The 21998-nt window shown below is 71.8% G+C and overlaps 4 protein-coding genes across 4 annotated transcripts; all 4 read right to left on the bottom strand.

Moving 5' to 3' along the window:
- Positions 1–725: 725 nt before the first annotated feature.
- RHEBL1 (RHEB like 1) lies at positions 726–2443 on the bottom strand. The gene is made up of 8 exons (XM_075725043.1): positions 2392–2443; positions 1841–1912; positions 1546–1613; positions 1364–1446; positions 1187–1243; positions 1068–1115; positions 890–974; positions 726–815 (listed from the first exon to the last, which is right to left on the bottom strand). The coding sequence occupies exons 1-8, from the start codon at positions 2441–2443 to the stop codon at positions 726–728; spliced, it is 555 nt and encodes a 184-aa protein (XP_075581158.1).
- Positions 2444–3690: 1247 nt separating this feature from the next.
- Positions 3691–7403, bottom strand: DHH (desert hedgehog signaling molecule). Its single transcript, XM_075724888.1, has 3 exons — positions 7092–7403; positions 5023–5284; positions 3691–4358 (listed from the first exon to the last, which is right to left on the bottom strand). The coding sequence occupies exons 1-3, from the start codon at positions 7401–7403 to the stop codon at positions 3691–3693; spliced, it is 1242 nt and encodes a 413-aa protein (XP_075581003.1).
- A 2731-nt stretch (positions 7404–10134) lies between these two features.
- Positions 10135–15480, bottom strand: LMBR1L (limb development membrane protein 1 like). Its single transcript, XM_075725039.1, has 17 exons — positions 15409–15480; positions 13617–13701; positions 13272–13308; positions 12960–13099; positions 12763–12866; positions 12567–12693; positions 12380–12448; positions 12080–12144; positions 11864–11939; positions 11658–11741; positions 11362–11438; positions 11202–11279; positions 11038–11111; positions 10864–10954; positions 10541–10607; positions 10282–10443; positions 10135–10193 (listed from the first exon to the last, which is right to left on the bottom strand). The coding sequence occupies exons 1-17, from the start codon at positions 15478–15480 to the stop codon at positions 10135–10137; spliced, it is 1467 nt and encodes a 488-aa protein (XP_075581154.1).
- A 963-nt stretch (positions 15481–16443) lies between these two features.
- On the bottom strand, positions 16444–19987 carry LOC104023813 (tubulin alpha-1B chain-like). Its single transcript, XM_075725038.1, is given in 5 exon segments — positions 16444–17424; positions 18340–18434; positions 18437–18487; positions 18584–18806; positions 19956–19987. Coding segments are annotated over 5 exon segments (1353 nt in total). The 5' UTR covers positions 19959–19987.
- Between the last annotated feature and the right edge of the window lie 2011 nt (positions 19988–21998).

Raw genomic sequence — 21998 nt, 5'->3', positions numbered from 1 at the left:
AATTAGCAGTAATTAGCCTGGCAGGGTGGAGATAAGCCACACCGGGAACCGCAACCAGGCCAGGCACCCCGGCACTGCAGAGCACCCAGCCCGGGGGTGCAGCTTTTGGGTGGGGGGGACAGGGCTGCAGAGCCCCCCCGGGGTCCCAGTGACAGCCCCAGGGTGCTCAGCCCCATGGGGGGGCTGTGCCCCACACTGCATTTGGGGCTGGGGGAGCCCAATGTTGGGGTGTTGGGGGATCCCCCCATGCTGCCTCACCTTCCTCCCCTGTCCCAGGGCAGGAGCAGACCCCCCCAGCCCCAGCCTGGGCTCCGAGGGGGTTCACAGACAAAACAACGTTTAATTGTTCCAGCCCCGCGGCCCCGACTCCCACGAGCAGCGGCTGCCAGCGCGGCACAGCCGGGACCGCAGCCCCGCGCCGGGAACAACACCCGCATTCAGCCCCGGCTCCCCGCAGCCGGAGGGGGAACAGCCCCAGCGTGTCCTCGTGCGTGGGGGGGGGGGGGGGCCAGGGGCTACGAGCAGGGGGTGCTCCCCGGCTGGGATGGGACTCCCACCCCGCTTCCCAGTCCCTTCATGAGCCCCACAGCCTGTGCAAAGTGAGGGGTCCCGGATAACAGCGGGACCATGTGGGTCCCAGTGCCCCCCCGAAGCCACCACCGTGGTCCGGGGGGAAGGTCCTGTGGGAGGTCTGCCCCGTCCTGGGGGTCTGCCCCGGGCAGGGCTCACATCAGGCGGCAGCCGGTCGATCTGCCGTAGGAGTTGTCCACCCGGTCAATCTCCTCGATGATCTTGGTGAAGATCCCCTGGGTCACCTGGGGACGGGGGACATCAGCCCCAGCACCCTGGGGACCCCGCTCCCAGCCCTGGACAGGGTACGTCACCAGACCTGGCTCTCCTTGGCTGAGGACTCGAGGAAAATGGCCCCCCAGGACTCGGCCAGCTTCTTCCCTTCATCTGTCCTCACCTCCCGGCTGGGGACACAGCAGCAAATGGGCAAGATGGGCCACCGGGTCCCCAGCGGGGGGACAGTGGGAGGGACCGGAACCCCCAGAGCCCCTCCTTACCTCTGCAGGGACAGGTCCGCCTTGTTCCCCACCAGCACCACGGGCATGCTGCAGGTATGGGGAGGGTGAGGGCCCGGCCCTCCCCGGGCACCCCCCTCCCCGGGAGGGACAGCACCTACCGCGTCTTCCCCCGGCTCTCGTACAGCTTGTTGTGAAGGCTCTTCACCACCTGGAAGCTGCGGGGAGAAGGGGAGCTCCGGGCACTGCCCCCCACCATGGTCCCCCCCCCCCCCAAAGGGGACCCAGCCCCGAGGGCGTGGGGACAGCCCGGCAGGGAGGGTGGCTGGGTCCCTCACCTCCGCAGGGACGTCACTGAGTACACCAGGACGTAGCCGTGGATGCCGATGACGAAGGAGTGGGGCAGGATGGTGTACTCGTCCTGGGGGACGGCAGGGCCAGTGCCAGGGGTGGCTCCGGGGCCAGCAGCCCCTCGCCCCCCGGGCCCCCCCCCTGCCCTAGGACCTGTCTCTGGCATTACCTGCCCGGCCGTGTCCACCAGCTGGAGCTGGAACTCGTCCTTCCCCACCACCACCATCTTGTTGTAGGCTGCAGAGGTGGCACCAGGTTAATGGGGCTGCCCCGGGACCCCTGCACCCCCCACCAGGGACGAGCCTCCCCCCACCCCAGCCCACTCCGGGGGTGCCTCAGCCCCTGGCACAAGGCTTTGGGGCGCAGCCCAGAAGCGGGGACGCAGCCGCTCTCATCGCCCGTGGCCCCATGGAAGCAGCAGGAAGGGGGACCCCAGGCAGGTAGCCCCCCCCAAAAAAACTTACTGCTCTCCACTGTGGGCTCGTAGCACTCCATGAACTTCCCCTCCACGAACTGGTGGGCCAGGGAGGTTTTGCCTGGGGTGGGGGGAAAGCGCAGGGCTGGGGGCCGGGGTCCCTGCATCCCCCCGGGGCGGGGGAAGGAGCCCGACAGAGGGAGGGGAACCGTCTCGATGCCCCTACACTCGCCACCCCCTCCGGGGGCTTCCAGGGGACACGGCCCCGGGCTGATGGGGGCTCCCAGCGTGACGGGGGCTCCCGGGGTGATGGGTGCTCGCGGGGTGGGTGCCCAGGCAGAGCCCTGCCCCACAGCCCCCACCCGAGGTGGGGGGACCCGCCGTGCTCCGAGCCCACGGCGGCGGGAGGCACCCCCACGAGGGACGCGGCTCGCCCCCCCCCCCCCCGGTGCACCCCGTGCCCCCGGCAGTGCCCTGTGGGGCAGCCCCCCTCCCACGCACCACCCGGGCAGCGCCCCCCCCCGCCGCCCCAGAGCCAGAGGGCACAGCCCCTTCCCGCACAGCCCCACCACGAGGCCCCCCTTCCCCCCCCGCACTGACCCACGGCGCGGTACCCGAGGATGAGCACTTTGCGGTGGCGAACCAGCGGCATGGCCCACGCCGCGGCGGGGCGGGGGGGGGGGGGGGGGGGCGGTGCGGGCGGGCGCGGCACACGGCGCTATAAACCGCCCGCCGCGGCGGGGAGGGGGCGGTGCCACCGCCACTACACCGGCGGCCCCCACGTGACCACAACACCGCCCGCCCGCCCGCTCCCATTGGCCAAGCGGCGGCGGCGGGGGCGGGGCGCTGCGGCGGCGCAGGCGCGCTGGCCGCTGGGGCTCCATTCATGAAAACGGAGGGAACGGCTGGGGCCACGTGGTGGGCGCACACCTGAGCGGGCGGGGGGTCCCCGCCTCCTGCCCCCCCACCGCCCCGCCCTGCAGACCCCCGGGGACCCCCGCACCCACCTCCTGCTCCCCGAGATCCCCCCGCAGCCCCAGGGACCCCCAGCCCCCCGGGATGCCCGACCCCCGGGTCCCCCCCCCCAGCACAGCCCCCGGTTCCCAGCCACGGCTCCACCAGGGCCATAAAGTCTCTTTATTTATCCAAACAATTAAATAGTAGTATTTCTTTTTTTGTTTGTTTTTAAACAGAAGTGGTTAAAAGCAGGCTGGCCCCCTGCCCCGAGGGGCGGGCCCCGCTGCCGGGGCGCGGGGGACATTTATATTACCATTTATAAATAGAAAAATAAAACTCTCAAGCAGGGCGGGTTAGCGGTTAGCGCGGTTAGAGCCGGGCCCGGCGCAGGGTGCCCGCGGCAGACACCCCGTCCAGCTGCCCTGTGGCACTGAGCTGCGGGGACGGGGATGCCGCGGGTGACAGAGGGACAGGGACCGCTGCCAGATGCTGGGTGTTGGGCTGATTCGGCAGCCCCCCTCCTTGGGCTGGATTTGGCCCCAGGGCAGGGTCTGGCAATGCCCGGCCTTGGCTCAACAGACAGCAACCCCGGCCCCAGGCGCAGTGGTTAATAAAGCAATAAATACAGGGGGAGCACGCGGGGGCCCGGGGCGCGGGGACCCGGCCAGGCAGCGCTGCGGGGGGGTCCAGGACACGGGAGGGGGCTGAGACCAGGTCCCTGGGCCACCCCACGCCACCCCATCCCAGGGTCCCTGTCCCCACCGCCCCACGCCCCTGGGCAGCGCTGAGCCGAGAGGCACCCCAACCTCCCCGTGGGGCTGGGGGTGCCCCCGTGCCTCCTCCCCAGCGCCCGCTGGTCCGAGGGGGGCCCAGGCCTGGAGCCCCCCCGCTTCCAGTGTTCGGCACGACCTGCAGCGCGGCGACTCGGGAGCCCGGGGACCCCTACGCCTGCAGGGCCTCGTGGCCCAGCACGCCCCCGGCCAGCCGGTAGAGCAGGCGGGAGTACCAGTGCATGCCGGCCTCCGGCGCCGTCCCGTTGCCTGCCTCGGCGCGGGTGGGCAGCAGCGAGAGGAGCCCGTGGAAGAGGCGGAGGGGGGCGAAGGCACGGTGGGCCCAGCGGTGACTCTCCAGGACGGCGTAGCAGGATGCCAGCACCCCATTGACCAGCAAGGTCCCGTGGGAGGTGAGGGGGGCGAAGACCCCCACGCCGTCCTCCCGCGAGACCCGCAGCACCCGCGCAGGGCGCAGCCCTTGCCCGCCGGCCGCGTGGGCCAGCACCGCGTCGCCCGGCCGCACACGGCGGGCGAAGACGGGCAGGAAGGCGGCTGTGCCGTTGGCCGCCCCGCGGGCCGCGAAGACCAGGTGGGACGGGGTGAGGAGCAGCCGGCGTGCCGGGCTGGCCGTCTCGATGGCCACGAAGGAGGCGCGTTGGCCCAGGTCGCGGTCGAGGAAGAGCAGCACCTCGGTGGGCACCAGGCGCCCGCCCGGCTCCGCGCCCAGCACCCAGTCGCCCCGGCGCAGGTCGGCCAGGCCCCGGCGCTCGCCACTCCGCAGCGTCACAGTGGCGTGGCCAGGGAAGCAGCCGCCGGTGCGGACAGCCAGCGAGTTATCTGGACGGATGGAGAAAGCTGTGGGTCCCTGGCCCCCGCCGGCCACCTCCACCAGCCACCACCTCCAGAGGGGAAACAGCCCCGAGCGAAGCCGCCCCCCCGGGCCCCCAAACCGCCCCCGGAACAAAGCGGGTATTTTCCGAAGCCCCCCCCGCCCCAGTTCCTGCGCACGGCTCCCAGGGAGGCTGGGCGTTGCAGGGCCCCTTTGTCTGCCCCGCACTGACGCCCTTTGTTTGGGGCTGGGGACGGTGACATTTACTGCCACTTTCACTTTCTGGCGATTGTCATTTCTGGGCCGGACGGGGGGCTGCCAGCCGGAGCAGCCGCGGGGCTGGGGGACACGGGCTGGGCTGCAGCCGGCCGGAGCGGCGTTAACAACCCTCGCGGTGCCCCGCACCGGGAGCTGAACCGCGAGGGCGGCTCCAGCCAGGCAAAATTTGGGGGGTGGGGGGAGGGAAGTGAGGTTTTTTGCCAATCTGGTGGCCGGAAAGGCCGGGGGGGAGCTGGGCTGGGGCCAGACGCAGGCTGAACCCGCTGGGGCCGGACGCGGGCTGGAGCAGGGCTGCATCCCGTGCGGATCTGGGATGGTGAGGAGGAGCAGAGGGGGCTGCGGGGGCCGCAGGCTGGGACGCTTACGGGGACGGCAGCCCCCTGCACATGGTACCTGCTTTGACTGAGACGTGGATGTGCGCCTTGGACTCGTAGTAGACCCAGTCGAAGCCGGCCTCCACGGCCAGGCGTGCCAGCATGCCGTACTTGTGGCGGTCGCGGTCGGAGGTGGTGATGTCCAGCGCCCGGCCCTCGTAGTGCAGCGAGTCGGGGAGGTGGTGTCCATCCTCATCCCAACCCTCCGTCACCCGCAGCTTCACCCCCGGCCACATGTTCATCACCGCGATGGCCAGCGAGTTCACCCGCTCCTTGCAGCGCTGGGTGGGGGGACACCAGCACCAGCATCACCCTCAGCCCCGCCGCAGCACCCCGTCCCCTCCCCAGGGGGTCCTGCACGCAGACGGACAGACAGACACTGGGCCTGCACAGGGCTTGGAGGATGCCCAAAGGGGCTGCTGGTGGGGGACAGACGGGGTGTCCCCCCCAGGTGTGGAGAGGGGCACGGCGGAGCTGCCGCACCAGCTGGGCATGGGTTGAACGTTAACGTGCCCCGGGGTCCCGTGGTGGAGCTGCTCCCCGGTGCGGGCAGCCGGGCAGAACGGGCAGGGGACCGGGACGGGGACCAGGACGGTGTCACCTTCCCCGCAGCCATGGCTGTGACTGATTAACCCAGCAGGGGGGGGGCTGTGGGGTGCAGCTGACCCTGAACCTGACCCGAATCCTGGAGCGGCACCGTGGGGGGCTCAGCGCCGGACAGGCAGGGTGGGGGGGGAGCTGGGCCATGGGGGTGCATGGGGGGGGCTGGGGGTCCAGTGCCCAGAGCCGGGGGCGATGGCGGGGGGGTCCCAGGCGGCTCCGGGGTCCCTCTCCCCATCAGCAGCGGCAGCACTGGTGTGGGGTGCAGGGGTCGGAGCTCCCCCCAGGTCCCCCCCCCCAGCAGCCGGTGAGGTCGTGGCATCCCTTGGCACCCCGGTGCCCCACGTCCCTCCGTGCAACAAAGCCGCTCCCGGGAGCGCAGGGCCGTGGAGGCGGGGGTGCGGGGCGCGGGCCCGGGGCGGCCCGGCCCGGGGGGGCGGCAGCGGCGGGGGGGGCAGGAATGCGCCCGGCCCGGCCCGGCCCGGCCCGGCGACAATAGGCGCCTTCCAGCCCGGCGCTGACCTCAGGCCCCGGGAATGCCGGCACGGCCACAAAGGGCCCTTTCAGCCGCCCGCACCCCGGGCCGGCTCCGCGCCCGCGGCCCCACCGGGCCCCGCCGCCCCGGCCCCGCCACCCCCGCCGCCCCGGCCCGCGGGAGCCGCCGGCGCCGCCTGGACCACTCGCAGCATCCCCCGTCGCCATGGCGACCGCGGAGCCGCCCCTCGCCATGGCAACCGTGAGCATCCCGGCGGGGCGCGGCGCGGCCCGGGCTCTCGCCGGCCCGGATTCGGGGGGGACGGGGCCGCCCCCTCCCCGCTGAGCCGCCCCGCCGGCACCGCCCCGGGGCGTGGGGGGGAGCGGAGCCGCCGGTACCCGGTGCGCCCGGTGCGGCGGCCGGAGCCCGGGCCGCCCCTGCCCCGTTAATCCCCGACGGCAGGTCCTGAACGCCCAACGCGGCGCGACCGCCCCGTCCCGGGGCTCCGGTGCCCGCCGTGCCGCCGTCAAGGGCCGGGGAACGGCGACGGGGACCGGGGCGAGGCACCGTGCGCCCCGGGAAGGGTCGGTGCCCCCCGGGGAGGGTCCGTGCGCCCCGGGAAGGGTCCGTGAGCCCCGGGAAGGGTCGGTGCTCCCCGGGGAGGGTCCGTGAGCCCCGGAAAGGGTCGGTGCCCCCCGGGGATGGTCCGTGCGCCCCGGGAAGGGTCCGTGAGCCCCGGGAAGTGTCGGTGCCGCCCGGGGAAGGTCCATGAGCCCCGGGAAGGGTCGGTGCCCCCCAGGGAGGGTCCGTGAGCCCCGGGGAGGATCGGTGCCCCCTGGTAAGGGTTGGTGCTCCCTGGGGAGGGTCCGTGCGCTCCGGGGAGGATCGGTGCCCCCCGAGGAGGATCGGTGCCCCCCGGGGAGGGTCTCCGGGCTCCCCCCCCGCCCTCCCCCCGCCCCTGCATCCCCGCGCCCCCGGGAGCGAGGCCGGGCCGGGCCGGGCGCAGCCCCCACCTCGGTCATGAGCCGGTCCGCCCCCGTGTTCTCCTCGTCCTTGAAGATGATGTCGGGGTTGTAGTTGGGCACCAGGTCCCTGAAGCGCTCCGAGCCCCGCAGCACTTTGCCCTCCGCCTTCCCGCTCGCCCCCAGCGTCTGCTCGGGCACGTTGGGCACGAATTGCTTGTAGAGCAGCGGCGAGAGCTGCCGCCGCCCCAGCCGCCGCCGCCCCACCGGGCCCCGGCCCGGGCCGCAGCCCAGCGCCGGCGCGGCCAGCAGGCAGGCGGCGAGGCCGAGCAGGCCGAGGGCGAGCGGGCTCCGCCGGGGCATCCCGGCCGCCGGGCCCCGCTGCCTCCGCGGGCCCCGTTCAGTCGCCGGGGGCACGGGCGGCCGGGGCGGGCATGGTCCCGGTGCGGCGGCCCCGGGGCTTTTAGAGGGTCGCGGTGCCAGGGGCGGGTCGGCGCCGTTTCCTTCTCACACCCACGGCCCCGTCGCCGCTGCGGGATCCGCGGCCGCCCGGGACGACTGACACCCCCCCCCCCCCCCCCCGCCGCCGCCGCCCCCCCCCCCCCCCGCCGGTGCCGCCACCCACTCGGAGCGCGGCGCCCGGGTTACCGGGACGGCCCCGCCGCCGCCGGCTCCGCGCTCACGGGCCTGGCACCCCCGAGCCTGGCGCTGCACCCCGGCCCCGGGGACTCCCCGACCCAACCCGAGCGTGGGGGGAAGCCCTCCTACCGCTGCGGCCCGGCACCGGGCACCGGCACCCCGCACCGGGACCGGCAGCGGTCACCCGGCTCCTGCGGCTGCCCCGGGCACCCGCGCCCCGCTCCTGGCGCTGCCCCGGGACCGGCACCGGGACCTGACCCCGCGCCCCGATCCCGTTCCCCCCCTCCCCGCCTGCACCCTGCGCTCCGCTCCCGGCGCCGCTCCCCGCTGCCGGCACCGCGCTCCCGTACCGGGACCCCCCTTATCCCGGTCCTAACGCCGCGCTTCTGGTCCCGGGACCTCTCCCCTCTCCTGTCACCGGCTCTCGGGACCGGGGACCCCCTCTCCTGCCACCGGCGCCGGTCCCGGCACCTCTTCTCCTGCCGCTGCCCCTGGCACCGGGGACACCCGTTATCCTAACGCTGCGCCGCCGGTACCAGCACCTGCTCCGTCCCCCGGCACAGCCCCGCTCCCGGGACCCCCTTCTTGGCCCTACCCCGGTTTCCCCCTCTTCGGTGCGACCCCCGGTACCGGTCCCCGTTGCTGGCCCAGCCCCCGGTACCGGCTGCCCCGGGCGCCGGTCGGCACCGTGCGCTGCCCGCAGCCGCCCCGGCCGGGCTGCCCCCACCTGCGGCCGCTCGGCTCCGGCACTGGGCAGCCCCGCCGGGCCCCGCCTCGGAGCCGGCCCCCGGGAGCGGCGGCAGCGGCGGCCACATCCCCCGGGGCCGCCCCCGCCGGGGCTCCGCTGCCGCTGCCCTGCCCCGGCCGGCCCCTCCGCGCCCCGGGACCGGAGCACCCCCGGCACCGGGGTCCCCCAGGGACCGGGACCGGGCTCCCCCAGGGACAGGAGCACCCCCGGGGCTGGGACCGGGCTCCCCCGGGGACAGGGGCACCCCGGGGAAAGGGGCACCCCCGGGACCGGGCTCCCCACGGGGCTGAGGCCGTGCCCCCCCCACCCCGCCCCAAGAGCTCCCAGCGAAGCACCCAAGGGTGCCGAGGGCCCCGGCGAGGGCAGGAGGCAGCAGCGGGGCGGTGGGGAGTTGGGAGCGGATCGGGGGGGTCCTGCCCCCCCCCCCCCCCAGCCCCGGTGCCAGCCCGGGGTGACTGGGAGGGGAGCAGGTCGCGGGGAAATCGCGGGCACCGGTGGCCTCATTTCCTGCAATATAAACCAGGCTTCCTGCGCTTCCTGCTCGGCCCCGGCCGGGGGGGGGCAGGGGGGGCCCGGGCCCCCCACCCCCGCCATGGGGGGGGCGGCCTGGCTGGGCCCCAGCCGGGGCAGGATGGGTGGGGGGCCGGTTCCCCGGGCAGTTTCCGCTCCGGCCGCACGACCCCCCCCCTCCCCAGGAGCTCAGGGGCCAGACCCCCCCCCGCCCCTCACGGGGGGCAGCTCAGCCCACCCCGCCCGCACCCCAAAGCGGCCCCGGTGCCCCCCGCCACCCCCGGGGGCCGTCAGCCCCGGGGCAGGGAGCTGCCCTCGCCTTCGGCCCTTCCTGGAAGCGGCTCGGTAGCCCCGGCCGGGACGAGGGTTAATTATGGCCCATGGGGAGAGGGGAAGCGGGGGACAAGCCCAGGACCCCCCCAGACAGGGAGCGGGCCCTGCCTCACCGCACCGAGCCCCCGCCACGCTCGGCCCTGCCCTCAGGGGGAATAAACACGCCCCCCCCCCCCCCCCCCCAGATTCGGCTATTTTTATATTAAAAAAAAGACTTTGTTTATTGCTCCAAACAAGTTCCGTGGTAACAGAGACCTGACAGACTCGTCACACCAACCTGCCAGGGTGGGGGCTCGTCCCCAGCACCCCAGGACCCTCCAGCCCGGCTCCTCCCCTGCCGACCCCAAAGGCCGTGCGGCGGGGGACAACCAGTGCCCCCCGGCAGCCCCGCGGGTGACACAGGGACGGGGTGTGGAGTGACCGTGGGCAAGGGGGGGGGCACGGGACCCCCACTGTAGCATCAGGACAGTCCCGGGGTGGGATGGGGGGTACACTTAAAACCCAGCTGCACCCCAGGGAGCAGCTGGGGCAGCACCGGGCCGGGGGGGGGACCTAGCTGCTCTCGCACGAGGTATGTAAACGGGGGGGGGGGGGGGGCTGCAGCCAGTGCAGCCCCCCGGGGGACCCCGTGCCCCTGGGGGGGCTGGGAGGGGGACACGGCTCAAGGCCAAGGCTCAGTAGCGCAATGGGCTGAGATAGACCTGGGGGAGGGGGCCAGGCCCCCCACCATGGGCTCTTGGCTCTCCCCGGGGGGCTCCGACGTCCCTGCAGCACCAGGTGCCATCGGGGCCGGCTCTGCGGCTGGTGGCCATGCTGAGGGCCACCACGGGGCGGGGGGGGACACCACGTCCCTGTCCCCCAGCCCTAGCAGGGCTTGCCGAGGGGCCGGCGGCGCGTCACGGGCAGCGGCAGCTTGTGCAGACCTGGGCAGAGGGAGAGCGTGAGGGCGGGGGGGGGGGACACGACGACAACCCAGCACCTGTCCCTGCGTCCCCACGTCCCTGTCCTCACCGAAGGCGCGGATGAGCTCGGCCTGGACAGCCCAGGAGACCTTCTTCACCAGGCACAGGGTGGTGAGCCCCGCGAAGCCCATGTTGTAGAGGAAGACGATGTAGAAGTTGCCCAGCCAGTTGAAGCGGCCGAAATCCCCCAGGAGATCGAAACGGGTGATCCCTGGGCCGGGGAGGGGGTGGTCAGGGCACCCCATTCCCAGGGACACCCGAGTCCTGGGGTCACCCCAATCTCCCCTGCCAAGACCCCGAGAGCTCACCCAGCGTCCTGGAGAAGACGGGCAGGGCCGAGCTGAGCACCAGCAAGGAGACGCAGTTCCCGATGATCTGGGGGGGAAGAAGGAGCGTTTTGGGGGGAGCAGTACTGCCGTAGGGCCTGGCCCCCCGCCCCTTGGCCAGGGGAAGGGGGTGTCTGGTGCTGGAGACCCACGGGGACCCTGCCCGCGCCTGTGCCGGAGGTAGGGGCAGACGCGGTGCCCTCGCATGGGGACGTGGCCCAGTGCACAGGGACGCACACGCTGCGGGGCCCGGGGGTCCTGCACCCCGAGGGGGACCCGGGAGCCCCCCAGCCCGGCGCTCCCACCTTGGTGAGGGGGGTGTCCTGCCGCTCGGGGAGCAGGCGGGTGAAGAGGGGGGAGCTGTAGAAGCCCACGACGGAGGAGACCATCAGGTAGCTGCGAGGGGCGTTAAGGAGGAGAACAGGGTGGGATGGCCCCGGGGACAGCGCTGGGGACACGAGTGCCCGCCTGAAGGATACAAGATGAGGACGACTTGCAGGGCAGCTCCGAAGGAACCCAAGATGGAGAAGGAGACCTGGCCCAGGGACGCGTCCTGCCGGGAGAAGAGGCGGCATGTTGCGGGGGGGGGTCCTCGGGCCGGGACACAACCCCTCGCTGTCCCCTGTCCCCCCTGCCCGGGTACCTGGATGCCCCGCGGCATCGCGGCATCGTCCAGCAGCAGCTCCAGGACGTGGAAGCAGACGATGAGCACGGAGATGCCCTGGGAGGAGCCGGGAGGGAGTGAGGGTGGCCGGGGGGACAGAGACGAGCCCCAGCTCCCCCGGGAGCCCCGGGACACTCACGGTCAGTGCCAGGAGGCCCAGCATGGCCAGGGGGTAGCCCAGGTTCCTCTGCCAGGGTGACGCTCGGTGTCGCAGCTCTGCGGGGGGGGGACATGCCCGGGTGAGAGGGGAGCAATGAGATTGAGGGGGGCCCTGAGGCGCTGGGACAGGGGGTTACAGCCCTCCCCCCCCCCCCCCCAATTTCACACCCGCCCTCCCTCCATGGGGCACAGGCTCCCAGGGAACCAGTGCTCCCAGTGCCAAGCTGGAGTGAACCCAGGCGTCCTGGGCTTGCCCCCCCGCCCCAGGCTCCTTACCCAGTTTCCGCCTCTTGCTCCGGATGGCGAAGAACTGCTCCCGCAGCAGCTCCACGTTCAAGTTCAGCCAGCAGGAAGCTTTGCCTGCCAGGGAGGAGATGCCGAGGGGCTCGTGGGGGCTGAGGGCTCCCATGCGGTGGGGCAGAGGGGCCCCTGCTCTGCCCCCAGCCACCCCCTCCCAGCCAGCGGCCGTGCCAGGCACCCACCGGAGGAGATCCTGCGGGACATGGCGGCTTCCTCGAGCCTCGTGCAGCTCAACTGCTCGTCCAGGTCTTCCAGGAGCTGGGGATGGGTGAGGAGCATGTGAGCAGCTGGCAGAGGGGTGGGAACAGCACCCGGTGCCCCGCACGGGAGACCAGGCAGTCCTGGGGACAGCAAGCCCCCAGGCTGGGGCAGCGAGACCTGGGGAGGGGGCATCTTACCCGGGGTTTCACCAGCAGCTTCCCCGTGACGGTGAACATGGTGGAGAGGCCGAAGGGGGTGCACACTGCGGCAGGAGGAGAGGATGAGCAGGGGGTGCCCCAGAATCCTACCCCTCCCTACACCCGAGCAGGGTGCTGGATAGGGACTGGGGGCTCAGCCCCGCACCGCAACCCCCCTGCACCCCGGGACCATCTGCAGGGAGCAGCCCCTGCTCCCAGCCGGGCACGCAGGGGACCCGCACCCGGCGCAGGATGGACCGCCGGGGCCAGGGCACCTCGGGGCAATGTCCCACAACTCACACAGCAGTAGCAGTACACCAAAGAGAGAGATGCAGGAGTAGAGGTAGGGCAGGTAGTATTCCCAGAGGTCTGTGGAGACAGCAGGGTCAGGCCAGCAGCACCGGGCATCCCTCCTCCCCTTCAGCACATGGCCTGATCCTGCCCCACCGGAGCCCACAGAGCCCCAGGGCACCCTGGCAGCACCCACCGTAGAGTGACTGGCGGCTGGCCGCGTCGTTGCTGACGATGGCGGAGGCCACCCAGACCATGCCCAGCACCAGCAGCGTCAGCAGGAGCAGCACCACCGACGTCTCGTACACCCTGGCCATGATGCCCTGCGGGAGCGGGGTTAGCGAGGAGCCGGGGATGGGGGGGCTTGGGGGGACACCCCCAGGGCCTCCTACCTTCTTGGATCCCGCAAAACCTTCTGACTCGGTGAAGAAGTAAGCGAAGGGCATGAGGAAGACGAGGGACAGATTGGAGAAGAGGAAGACCAAGTTCCAAAGGCCTGGAGGAGGGGACAGCGTGGGTTGAGCTCCCAGAGGGGGGCAACCCCGACCCACACCCCTCAGGGCACCCTGGGGCCCCCCCATGCACCCACCGTGGACGAGGGACCCGTTCAGCCACTGGATGTAGTAGTTCTGGGGGAAGGAGAGCAGCACCTCGTTGCTGATGATGGAGAAGGGCAGCAGGAGCACGGCGCCCAGCGCCACGGCCAAGGTGAAGGTGCAGAGCCCCAGCCTGCGGGAGGGACGAGGGACAAGCGTCGGCTCCGGCACCAGCTCCGGGCCCCCGCAGGTGCCACAGCCCGGCCACGGCCCCCAGGGTCACCGGCCCCCGGTGTCCCGGCTGGGCAGGGAGAGGAAGCGGCCAAACATCCCGCAGGCTGGGAGCGAGCCGGGCAGGAACTTACGCAATCCTGTTGACAGCAGCATCCTCGTCATCATGAACTGCAGGGGGGAAAAAAATGAAACCAGTGGGGTTGAGGGAGGCAGGGCTGCCCGCAGCATCGCTCCCTGCCCGCTCCCAAATTTCCCCCTGCTCCCAAATGCTGCAGAAATGCTCCCAGGTGATTTGGGCTCTGCTCCCCTCCCGTGGCAGCTGGGGAAGTGCCCCGCAGCGACCGATACCGCTGCAACCTGGGCTGTGGTGGGACTGGAGCTGCCGGGGGAGGCTGAACGCGACAGAGGAACAAACCCCGGGGAGGCTGAATGCGGCTGCCAACGCTGCCCGGCTCCAGCAGCTCCCGCCCTCCTACCTGCCGCAAAGTCCGTGTGCTTCTTGAAGTGGGTTATGATGAAGTGGCAAAGGATGTAGAGGCTGGCGAAGAGCAGGGTGCAGATCTGCAGGCAGAGGAGCGCGGGCAGCACAGGCAGGCCTGGCGGGCAGCACTCCCACCCCGGGCGATGCCACCGGCCATGGGGACCGTCAGCTCCACCCTATTTATTTTTCCACTCCTGGCCCTGGTTACGCCCCACGTGTGTGCTCGGCCCTGCCCGTGCATGGGGGCTGCACCCATGGGTGCTCACAAGCTGCCACAGCACCCAAGGGGCCAGCAGGGCCTGGAGGGGCTGAGACCACAGGGAGAGCCTACCCGGCAGCTTGGGTCAGCCTGTGCTGGCAGAGCTGAGGGGTCCACAGGGATCAGGGTGGCCCGGACCCCGGGAAACACCCATCCCACCCCAGCACTGCCCGACCCCACAGCCCTCGCCCCGCTGGCACCAGCACCCAGCAGAGCCGTGGGAACAGCCTTGAGGCGGGCGCCAAGGCCGACCGCGGCGTCCCTCCCACCCCCGCCGGCACGCTGAAGTCCAGCCGGAGCAGGCGACGTTCGAGGAACACGGCGACCTTTCATCCCGCTGGGTACGCGGCAGGACGGGGAAAGGTCGCGCGAACCTGCCACCTTGGCACAGGCAGAGCGGAGCAGCCGTGGCACCTCCCTCCTGCCCGGCCTGGGGGGCTCGGCTGGCCGGGGGTCCTCGGGATCTGCCGGGTGGGGTGGCAGGGAGCCCTGGGAGCCGGCCCAGCTCCTGACCCGCAGAGGAGCAGTGCCCAGCAGGTCCTCCCATTCCTGCTTCGCTCCAGGGAAGGGTCTCAGGCCGCGGGTCCCCTCCTGCTGCGGGCTGTACCCTGCAGCCCAAAACTCTGCCTGGCTGGGGGACCCCCAAGACCTCCTGCACTCAGCTAAGTCAGGCCGAGCGAGCTCCACGCTGGCCATGCCAAGCCAGGAGCTCCTTGGGTGAGATGCGGCTCCCTGGGACAGGTCGGGGCAGAGGTCTGGAGAGCTCTGGGGCAGAGATGCCAGGCTTCGGTCACCGGCTCTTCCCCGCAGGCACCAAATCGGGCCGTGGCAGGGCCACCCTGGCACCGCTGGCCACAGCCCGCTTGGCCGCCCCGCACGCAGCATCCCCACGGGCCCTCGGGAGATGCAAGGAGCAGGACGCCCGGCTCGTCCCCACCCCGGGGCCCGTGGCAGCGGGTGCCCTGGGAGGCAGAGCGGGACCGGAGGAGCACCCCGGCTGCCTCCCTCCGCGGTGCCCACGGTCCGGGGGGGGCTCTGCAGGGCCCCTTCCCGCTGACACCGAGCACCCTGGGGAGAGCTGCGAGCCTGGCCCGGGGCTGGCCCGGCTCCGACACCACCGCACCCCAGCACCCAGCACCCCCAAGCCCTCCCGCTCGCCCAGGGGCTCCCCGGCGGGGCCCAGACCCGGGGGCTCGGGCACGGCGGGACCCCTGCGCCGCGGGGGGCAGCCGGGACGGCGCAGGGGCTGGGCAGCAGCGGGGCCGGACCCGGCGGAGGGGTCGCGCCCGGGGCTGAGCCCCGGGACCCCGCTATCTGCGGGGCACACGGCCGCCCGCCGCGGCCCTGGCACCGATAAGGGCCGGGCGTGGGGCACAGCGGCGGCCGGGCCCCGGTGCTGCCCCCGGGGAACTCAGCCCTCCCGGGAGGGGGGTGCTACGGCCTCCCAGCCCCGACTCACCGGGACCACACCGGGACCCTTCCCCCACCCACCGCGGCCGCGGGTCGTGTTCCCCCCCCGCAAACTCACGATGCACTCGCGGACCCTCTCGTGGAAAATCTGCTCCCGCACGGCCAGCGCGTCCTGCTCCGCAGGGGCCATGCTGCGGCCAGCATGGCCGGGCCGGGCGGGGCTGCTGCGGGCCGGTACCGAGCGGCGAACCGGTACCACCGGGCCGGTAGCGCCGGTGGGAAGCGCCGCGCCGAGCCCGGCCGAGCAGAGCCGAATCCGGCCGAACCAGGTGGCCCCGCCCCTCGCGTCCGGTACTCGCTACAATGTATCCGCACCGCCGCGGCCTGAAAGGGCCCGGCCTGGCCCCGCCTCCTCCCTCCCATTGGCTCTGGGCGGTGAATGAGGCGCCGCTCATTGGTCCACGACGGCGCGGAGAGCCCTGATAGGCTGAGGGCGCCCGCCCGCCGCTCCCACGAGGGCAGCAGCCCCCCCCGGGCGGGCAGGAGCCGGGATTAGGGCGCTGGGACCGCGCTAATCCCCGGACAGGGCTAATCCCCCGGGCGAGTTAATCCCCCAAGGGGGCCAGCCCAGCCGGCCCCAGCGCTGGGGGGACGGGGGGGGGCACGGAGCAGTGTACAGCCCCCGAGAGGGCAGCTCAGGGAGGGACCCGGCAGAGCAGCGTCACCCAGGGGACCCTGGCAGGGACCCCCGCACCCCGTAGCACCCCAGGGAACAGAGGAGCCGGGGAAGGGCTGGCAAGAGCCAGCACCGGGCAGGAGCACAGCCATGGCGGCCGCCTCGCTGGGCACAGACAATAGGGACACTCTGTTCCCATGGGATGGGGCCAGGCGGCCGCGGCGAGCTGCAGGCGCTGACACAGAGGGTTTGTATCCGACACAGTGGCAGATTCTCTTAAAGCCTTTTATTCACAGACATGGTACAGACACATGGAAAACCGACATGAACACATTGGAGAGAGCACGAGCCCAGCCAGAGCAGCGCACCCCTCCAGCCGGGCCCACGGGGCTCAACCCCACCCAGTGCACAAGAAAGCTGAAGTGTTTGAAGCAGACATTTTGTGGACATGCTACAGCAACAGAAGGAACCCAGCGTTTAGTATTCCTCCCCTTCCTCCTCTCCTTCCCCTTCCACTGAATCCACCCCCACCTCCTCGTAATCCTTCTCCAGGGCGGCCATGTCCTCCCGGGCCTCCGAGAACTCCCCCTCCTCCATGCCCTCCCCCACGTACCAGTGCACGAACGCCCGCTTGGCGTACATCAGGTCAAACTTGTGGTCCAGGCGGGCCCAGGCCTCGGCGATGGCCGTGGTGTTGCTCAGCATGCACACGGCGCGCTGCACCTTGGCCAGGTCCCCCCCGGGCACCACCGTGGGCGGCTGGTAGTTGATGCCCACCTTGAAACCAGTTGGGCACCAGTCCACGAACTGGATGCTGCGCTTGGTTTTGATGGTGGCGATGGCGGCGTTGACATCCTTGGGCACCACGTCCCCGCGGTACAGCAGGCAGCACGCCATGTACTTGCCGTGCCGCGGGTCGCACTTTACCATCTGGTTGGCCGGCTCAAAGCAGGCGTTGGTGATCTCGGCCACCGAGAGCTGCTCATGGTAAGCCTTCTCGGCCGAGATGACGGGGGCGTAGGTGGCCAGCGGGAAGTGGATGCGGGGGTACGGCACCAGGTTGGTCTGGAACTCCGTCAGGTCGACGTTCAGCGCCCCGTCAAAGCGCAGGGAGGCCGTGATGGAGGACACGATCTGGCTGATGAGGCGGTTGAGGTTGGTGTAGGTGGGCCTCTCGATGTCCAGGTTGCGGCGGCAGATGTCGTAGATGGCCTCGTTGTCCACCATGAAGGCGCAGTCGGAGTGCTCCAGGGTGGTGTGGGTGGTGAGGATGGAGTTGTAGGGCTCCACCACGGCCGTGGAGACCTGCGGGGCCGGGTAGATGGAGAACTCCAGCTTGGACTTCTTGCCGTAGTCGACGGACAGGCGCTCCATGAGCAGGGAGGTGAAGCCGGAGCCGGTGCCGCCCCCGAAGCTGTGGAAGACCAGGAAGCCCTGCAGCCCCGTGCACTGGTCAGCCTGGAAGAAGGGAAGAGAAAACAAGACCGATCCATCAGTAATTCTGAATTGAAGGTGCTACCAAGTTGCCCAGGAAGGCAAATATTCACCCCAGGATCTCAGGCCTTTGGGGACTTGTCTTGGGGACGCAGGCAGGGGCAGGCACCTGCCCGAATGCCCAAGCTCCACTTCCAGCCACAGCATCCTCTGCGTTGGCATGGCCGGCCCTCAGGGAAAGGGGCCCCTTCCCACAGGAACTGCGGGACACTCAGCTCCTTCCCGCTACAGGAGTGGGCCCTGCTGCGCTTGCACCCAGCACAACCCAGGCGCTCTGCTTTGGGGAAGGGGAAACCCATGGTGCTTTATAGGGGCATCTTAGGGCATCCAGAGCCGCCATCCTGGGGCACGCCTGGGCAGGAGGCTGGTGGCCATCGAGGTTTGCTGGGCACCAGCACTCCCCTCCCAGGGCACGAGCTGCCCCAGCACAAGCTAAACACAGAGCACAACCGCTCATAAGCAGTTGGTCAAGAAGGATCAGAGTCCGGATCAAGGAGAAACCTCACATGACCCTAAGAAGGGATGAATTAAGGTTTCCCCAAGGGCAGAAAGGAGCCAGCCTCCCTCCAAGCCCCATCTCAGCCCCCGGCACACTCCACCCTCAGCCCACATCCTGGGCTTGCAGCTACGGTGGGTTTGCAGGGTCCCGAGGAAGGGGATTCAGCCCATGGGGAGGGGAAAGGGCTGATCCCCATCTCCACTCACAGGATCCAGACCCCCCCAGGGAGCCCCAACCTGGTGCAGGGTGACAAGAACCATAAAATGCACCCGGACCATGGAGGCAGAGCCCGGCTCCTCATCACCATCCAGGTCCCACTGGAGGGTTCCCTTTCCCCACCGGCTGCAGTGGTGCTGGCCCCACGCAGGGTTTGTACCCACCAGCTTGCGGATGCGGTCGAGGACCAGGTCGATGATCTCCTTCCCGATGGTGTAGTGCCCACGGGCGTAGTTGTTGGCCGCATCCTCCTTGCCGTGATCAGCTGCTCGGGGTGGAAGAGCTGCCGGTACGTCCCCGTGCGCACCTCGTCTGCGGGGGAGAGCGCGCCCGCCCCGTTAGCGCCCAGCAGCCATTAACGCCGCACGCGCCCGTGGCGCCCGCTGCCGCCCCCCGCCCCGCGCTCACCGATCACCGTGGGCTCCAGGTCCACGAAGACGGCCCGGGGCACGTGCTTGCCGGCCCCCGTCTCGCTGAAGAAGGTGTTGAAGGAGTCGTCCCCGCCGCCGATGGTCTTGTCGCTGGGCATCTGCCCGTCGGGCTGGATGCCGTGCTCCAGGCAGTACAGCTCCCAGCAGGCGTTGCCGATCTGCACGCCCGCTTGGCCCACATGGATGGAGATGCACTCGCGCTGCGGGGACACGCGGGGGGCTCGGGTTCAGCTGCGGTAGCCCCCGCCCTCACACCGGTTGCTCCCCGGCTCAGCTGGCTGGAGCCAAATGGGTGCCATCCCAAACCTCTGGCTGAGCAGTGCCGGGGCAGCCCAGGCACCGAGCTGCCCTGGGAGGGAGGCGGGGGGACAGACGTATTTGGGGACAGACTGGAGCCCCCGTTTGGCAGAGCCCTGGGGTACCGCCGCCCCGCAGCAGCCCTCCAGCTGCTTCCAAATGGCGCGCAGGGAGGACATTTACAGCCCCGCAGCACGGCAGGGCAAGGCTGCGCTGCAGGAGGAGGAAGAGGCGGAGGAAGCACATGGCGCAGCGGCGGGGACGTGACTGCACCAGCCGACCCAAACCTGATGGCGTCACCCCCCGGGGGGGTCCCTCTGCCCCCCCCCACGCGGGTCCAGCACATTCCCGGCCGCACCCTGCGCCGCACCACCTGCTCCCGCGCATTCCTCCCAGCCGGGGCGGGGGGAAAGCCAGGATTTTGGGGGGGGGGGGGGGGGGGGGGGGGCAGCCCGTGGGGGCTCCCCCAGAAGCCACAGAGCAGGATCAGCCCCGTGGGGTTGGACTCGGGTGGGTGCAAGGAGCGGGGGGGCGCAGCAGGGGACCCTCAGCCCCCGCCACGGGGTGGGGGGGAGATTGGGGGTTCAGGGCTGGATTTGGGGGGGAGTTGGTGACGCAGAGGCGGGGGGTGGGCGGGTGCCGCCTTCCCGCGCGCGGGAACAGTAACGGTCGGGGCTGGGCGCCAAAAGCGGCACAGAGCCCCGCCCCCACCGGGGGGTTGGGGGGGGTACCCGGGACCACGTGCTGCCCCTCCAGGTGGGCTGTGCCCCCCCCGGGCAAGGACGGCCCCCCCACCCTATGCCCGGCCCCCCCAGCCCTTGCTCTGCCCCCCCTTTCCCTCTCTACCCCCCCCGCTCTTGCGGTGCCCCCCTTTCCCTCTATGCCCCCCCACCCCCGAAGCCCCCACTCTGCCCCCCCAAACCCTGTTCCCCCACCCCGCTCTTTCCCCCTCTCCTCCCACCCCTTCCCCCCACTCCCCCGCGCCCCCCCAGCCCCCAGCCTTGCCCCCCCCCCCGCCCCCTAGCCCCCCCATTTTGCAGTGCCCCCCTCACCATGGCTGCGGCTCGGTTACTCGTCCCGACAAGCAAGGAATCGACGCAAGTACCAGGCTGCAGCCGCCCCCGGGCGCCCCCTATATACCGGCCCGGGGGGCGGGCCGTGCGCCCCGCCCCGCCTTCCTATTGGCCACCGCGCCCGCCCATCCGTGCGCTCTCCACCGTGGATTGGCTGCGAAGCGTGGCGCGACCCGCCTCCTCCCCTCCCCCCCCCCCCGCCGCCTCCGGGCGGGCGCTGCGGGGATTTGGGGGCCTCCCCCCGCCCTCCTCCTCCTCGCTGCGGGGTGCAGCGCCCGCCCGGGGCTTGCGAAGGGTCCCCCCCGCACGGGGTGGGGGGCACCGGGGGTCTGATTCCCCCCCCCCCCCCGCTGTCCTCAGCCCCCGCCCCGAGTGCGTTTGCCGCGGAGGGAGGGGGGGCACGGCTGCTCCCGCCCCCCCCCGCCCGGTGCGGCTCCGCTGCAGAGGAAAACTGCGACATGGGGGGGGCGGCACGTGCTGCCGCGCCCGGAGCCCCCCCCACCCCCCCCCCCAGGCCGTTAATCGGCTTCGCCCGCCGGACCCCCCCTCCCCCCGCCGCGCCCCCGGTCCATCTGCACCGCCCGGCCCCCCCCGCACCGGCCCATCTGCACCCCAGGGACCCCCCCGGCCCATCTGCAGCCTGAAGAGCCCCCCCCCAATACCCCCCTGCCCCATCTGCATCCCAGGGACCCCCCCAGCCCATCTGCATCCTGGAGAGCCCCCCCCCAAACCCCTCTGGCCCATCTGTACCCCAGGGACCCCCCCCCACCCCATCTGCACCCCAGGGACCACTCCCAGCCCATCTGCAGCCTGGAGAGCCCCCCCCAAACCCCCCCATTCCATCTGCACCCCAAGGACCCCCCCCAGCCCATCTGCAGCCTGGAGAGCCCCCTCCCCAACACTCCCCTGGCCCATCTGCACCCCAAGGACCCCCCCCCAGCCCATCTGCAGCCTGGAGAGCCCCCCCAACACCCCCCTGGCCCATCTGTACCCCAGGGACCCCCCCCCCAGCCCATCTGCAGGTGGCCCCCCCAGCCCTGGAGCCTGTCGCAATGGGGGGCACCGTGTCCCGGGACCCCACTCGATCTGCCGGGGGGGGCAGACCCCCCCTCACTGCAGTGGGCTTTGTCTCAGCCGTGTTCGCAGCAGCGGGCCCCCATCTCCTGCGTGACACCCCCCCAGACCCCCCCACTCCCCCTCGCCCGCCCGCAGGGACGGCTGCGATGCCCATGAAATGGGGGATGAGCTGGGGTCCCGCCATGCCCCCGGGGCGCCGCTGCTCGGTGCAGCTCCCTGCGAGGCCGCGGGGTGCCCGGTGCGGGGGGCCGGGGGGAGCCACGGGGGGCCCAGCACCAGCCCCCATCTAATCCCCCGGAGCTATTTGCTCCCAATAATCCGCCTTCCTGTTTTGCGGAGAGCTTTGCGGACAACCCAGCGGCCCTTCGGCAGCACAAGCCGCCATGCGCTGGCCGGGGGCCCCCCGCTCCCATCTCCCCCTGCCCCACCGGGGTCACCCCCTGCTGAGACCACCCCACAGCCTCCTCGGCCACGCCGGGGTGCGCAGGGCCGGGGCTGGCGCAGCAGCATCCGCCGCAGCTGCATTGCAGGCGGGTGACGTGGCTCCCCGCCATTTGCCTCGCCCAACCGTGCCGCATGGCCGCCCCGGCGCCTCCGCTCCCGCCGGGAAAGGGGGTTTCTCCCCCCGCCCCCGGCTCTGCCTGGCCGCATCGGGCTCCCGCGGCCAACATCGGTGCGGGGGTCCCGGCTGGTGCTTGGGGCCAGCTCGGCTCCAAGCGATGCCAACGTGGCAACCAGCCCTGGCTGGGGAAGAGCTGCTCCCAGCCCCGCTCATCGCCGGGAGCCGGCGTTTCTGGCACAGGGGCCCCGGGGTGCCCGTCCCCCCCCCACCACAGCGCACCCTGCCCCTCGCTGCAGCACCCACTCGAGTTTCACTCCGTGTTGATCTCCCCCTTCATTATTTATCCCCGACAGGAGCCATGAGCCAGCAGTGGGGGGGGGGGG

The sequence above is a fragment of the Pelecanus crispus genome, chromosome 26, assembly GCF_030463565.1.
Source record: "Pelecanus crispus isolate bPelCri1 chromosome 26, bPelCri1.pri, whole genome shotgun sequence".
Taxonomy (NCBI): Eukaryota; Metazoa; Chordata; class Aves; order Pelecaniformes; family Pelecanidae; genus Pelecanus; species Pelecanus crispus.
Note: the sequence above shows the minus strand (reverse complement) of the source record. Positions and strands in the feature narration are given on the sequence as shown.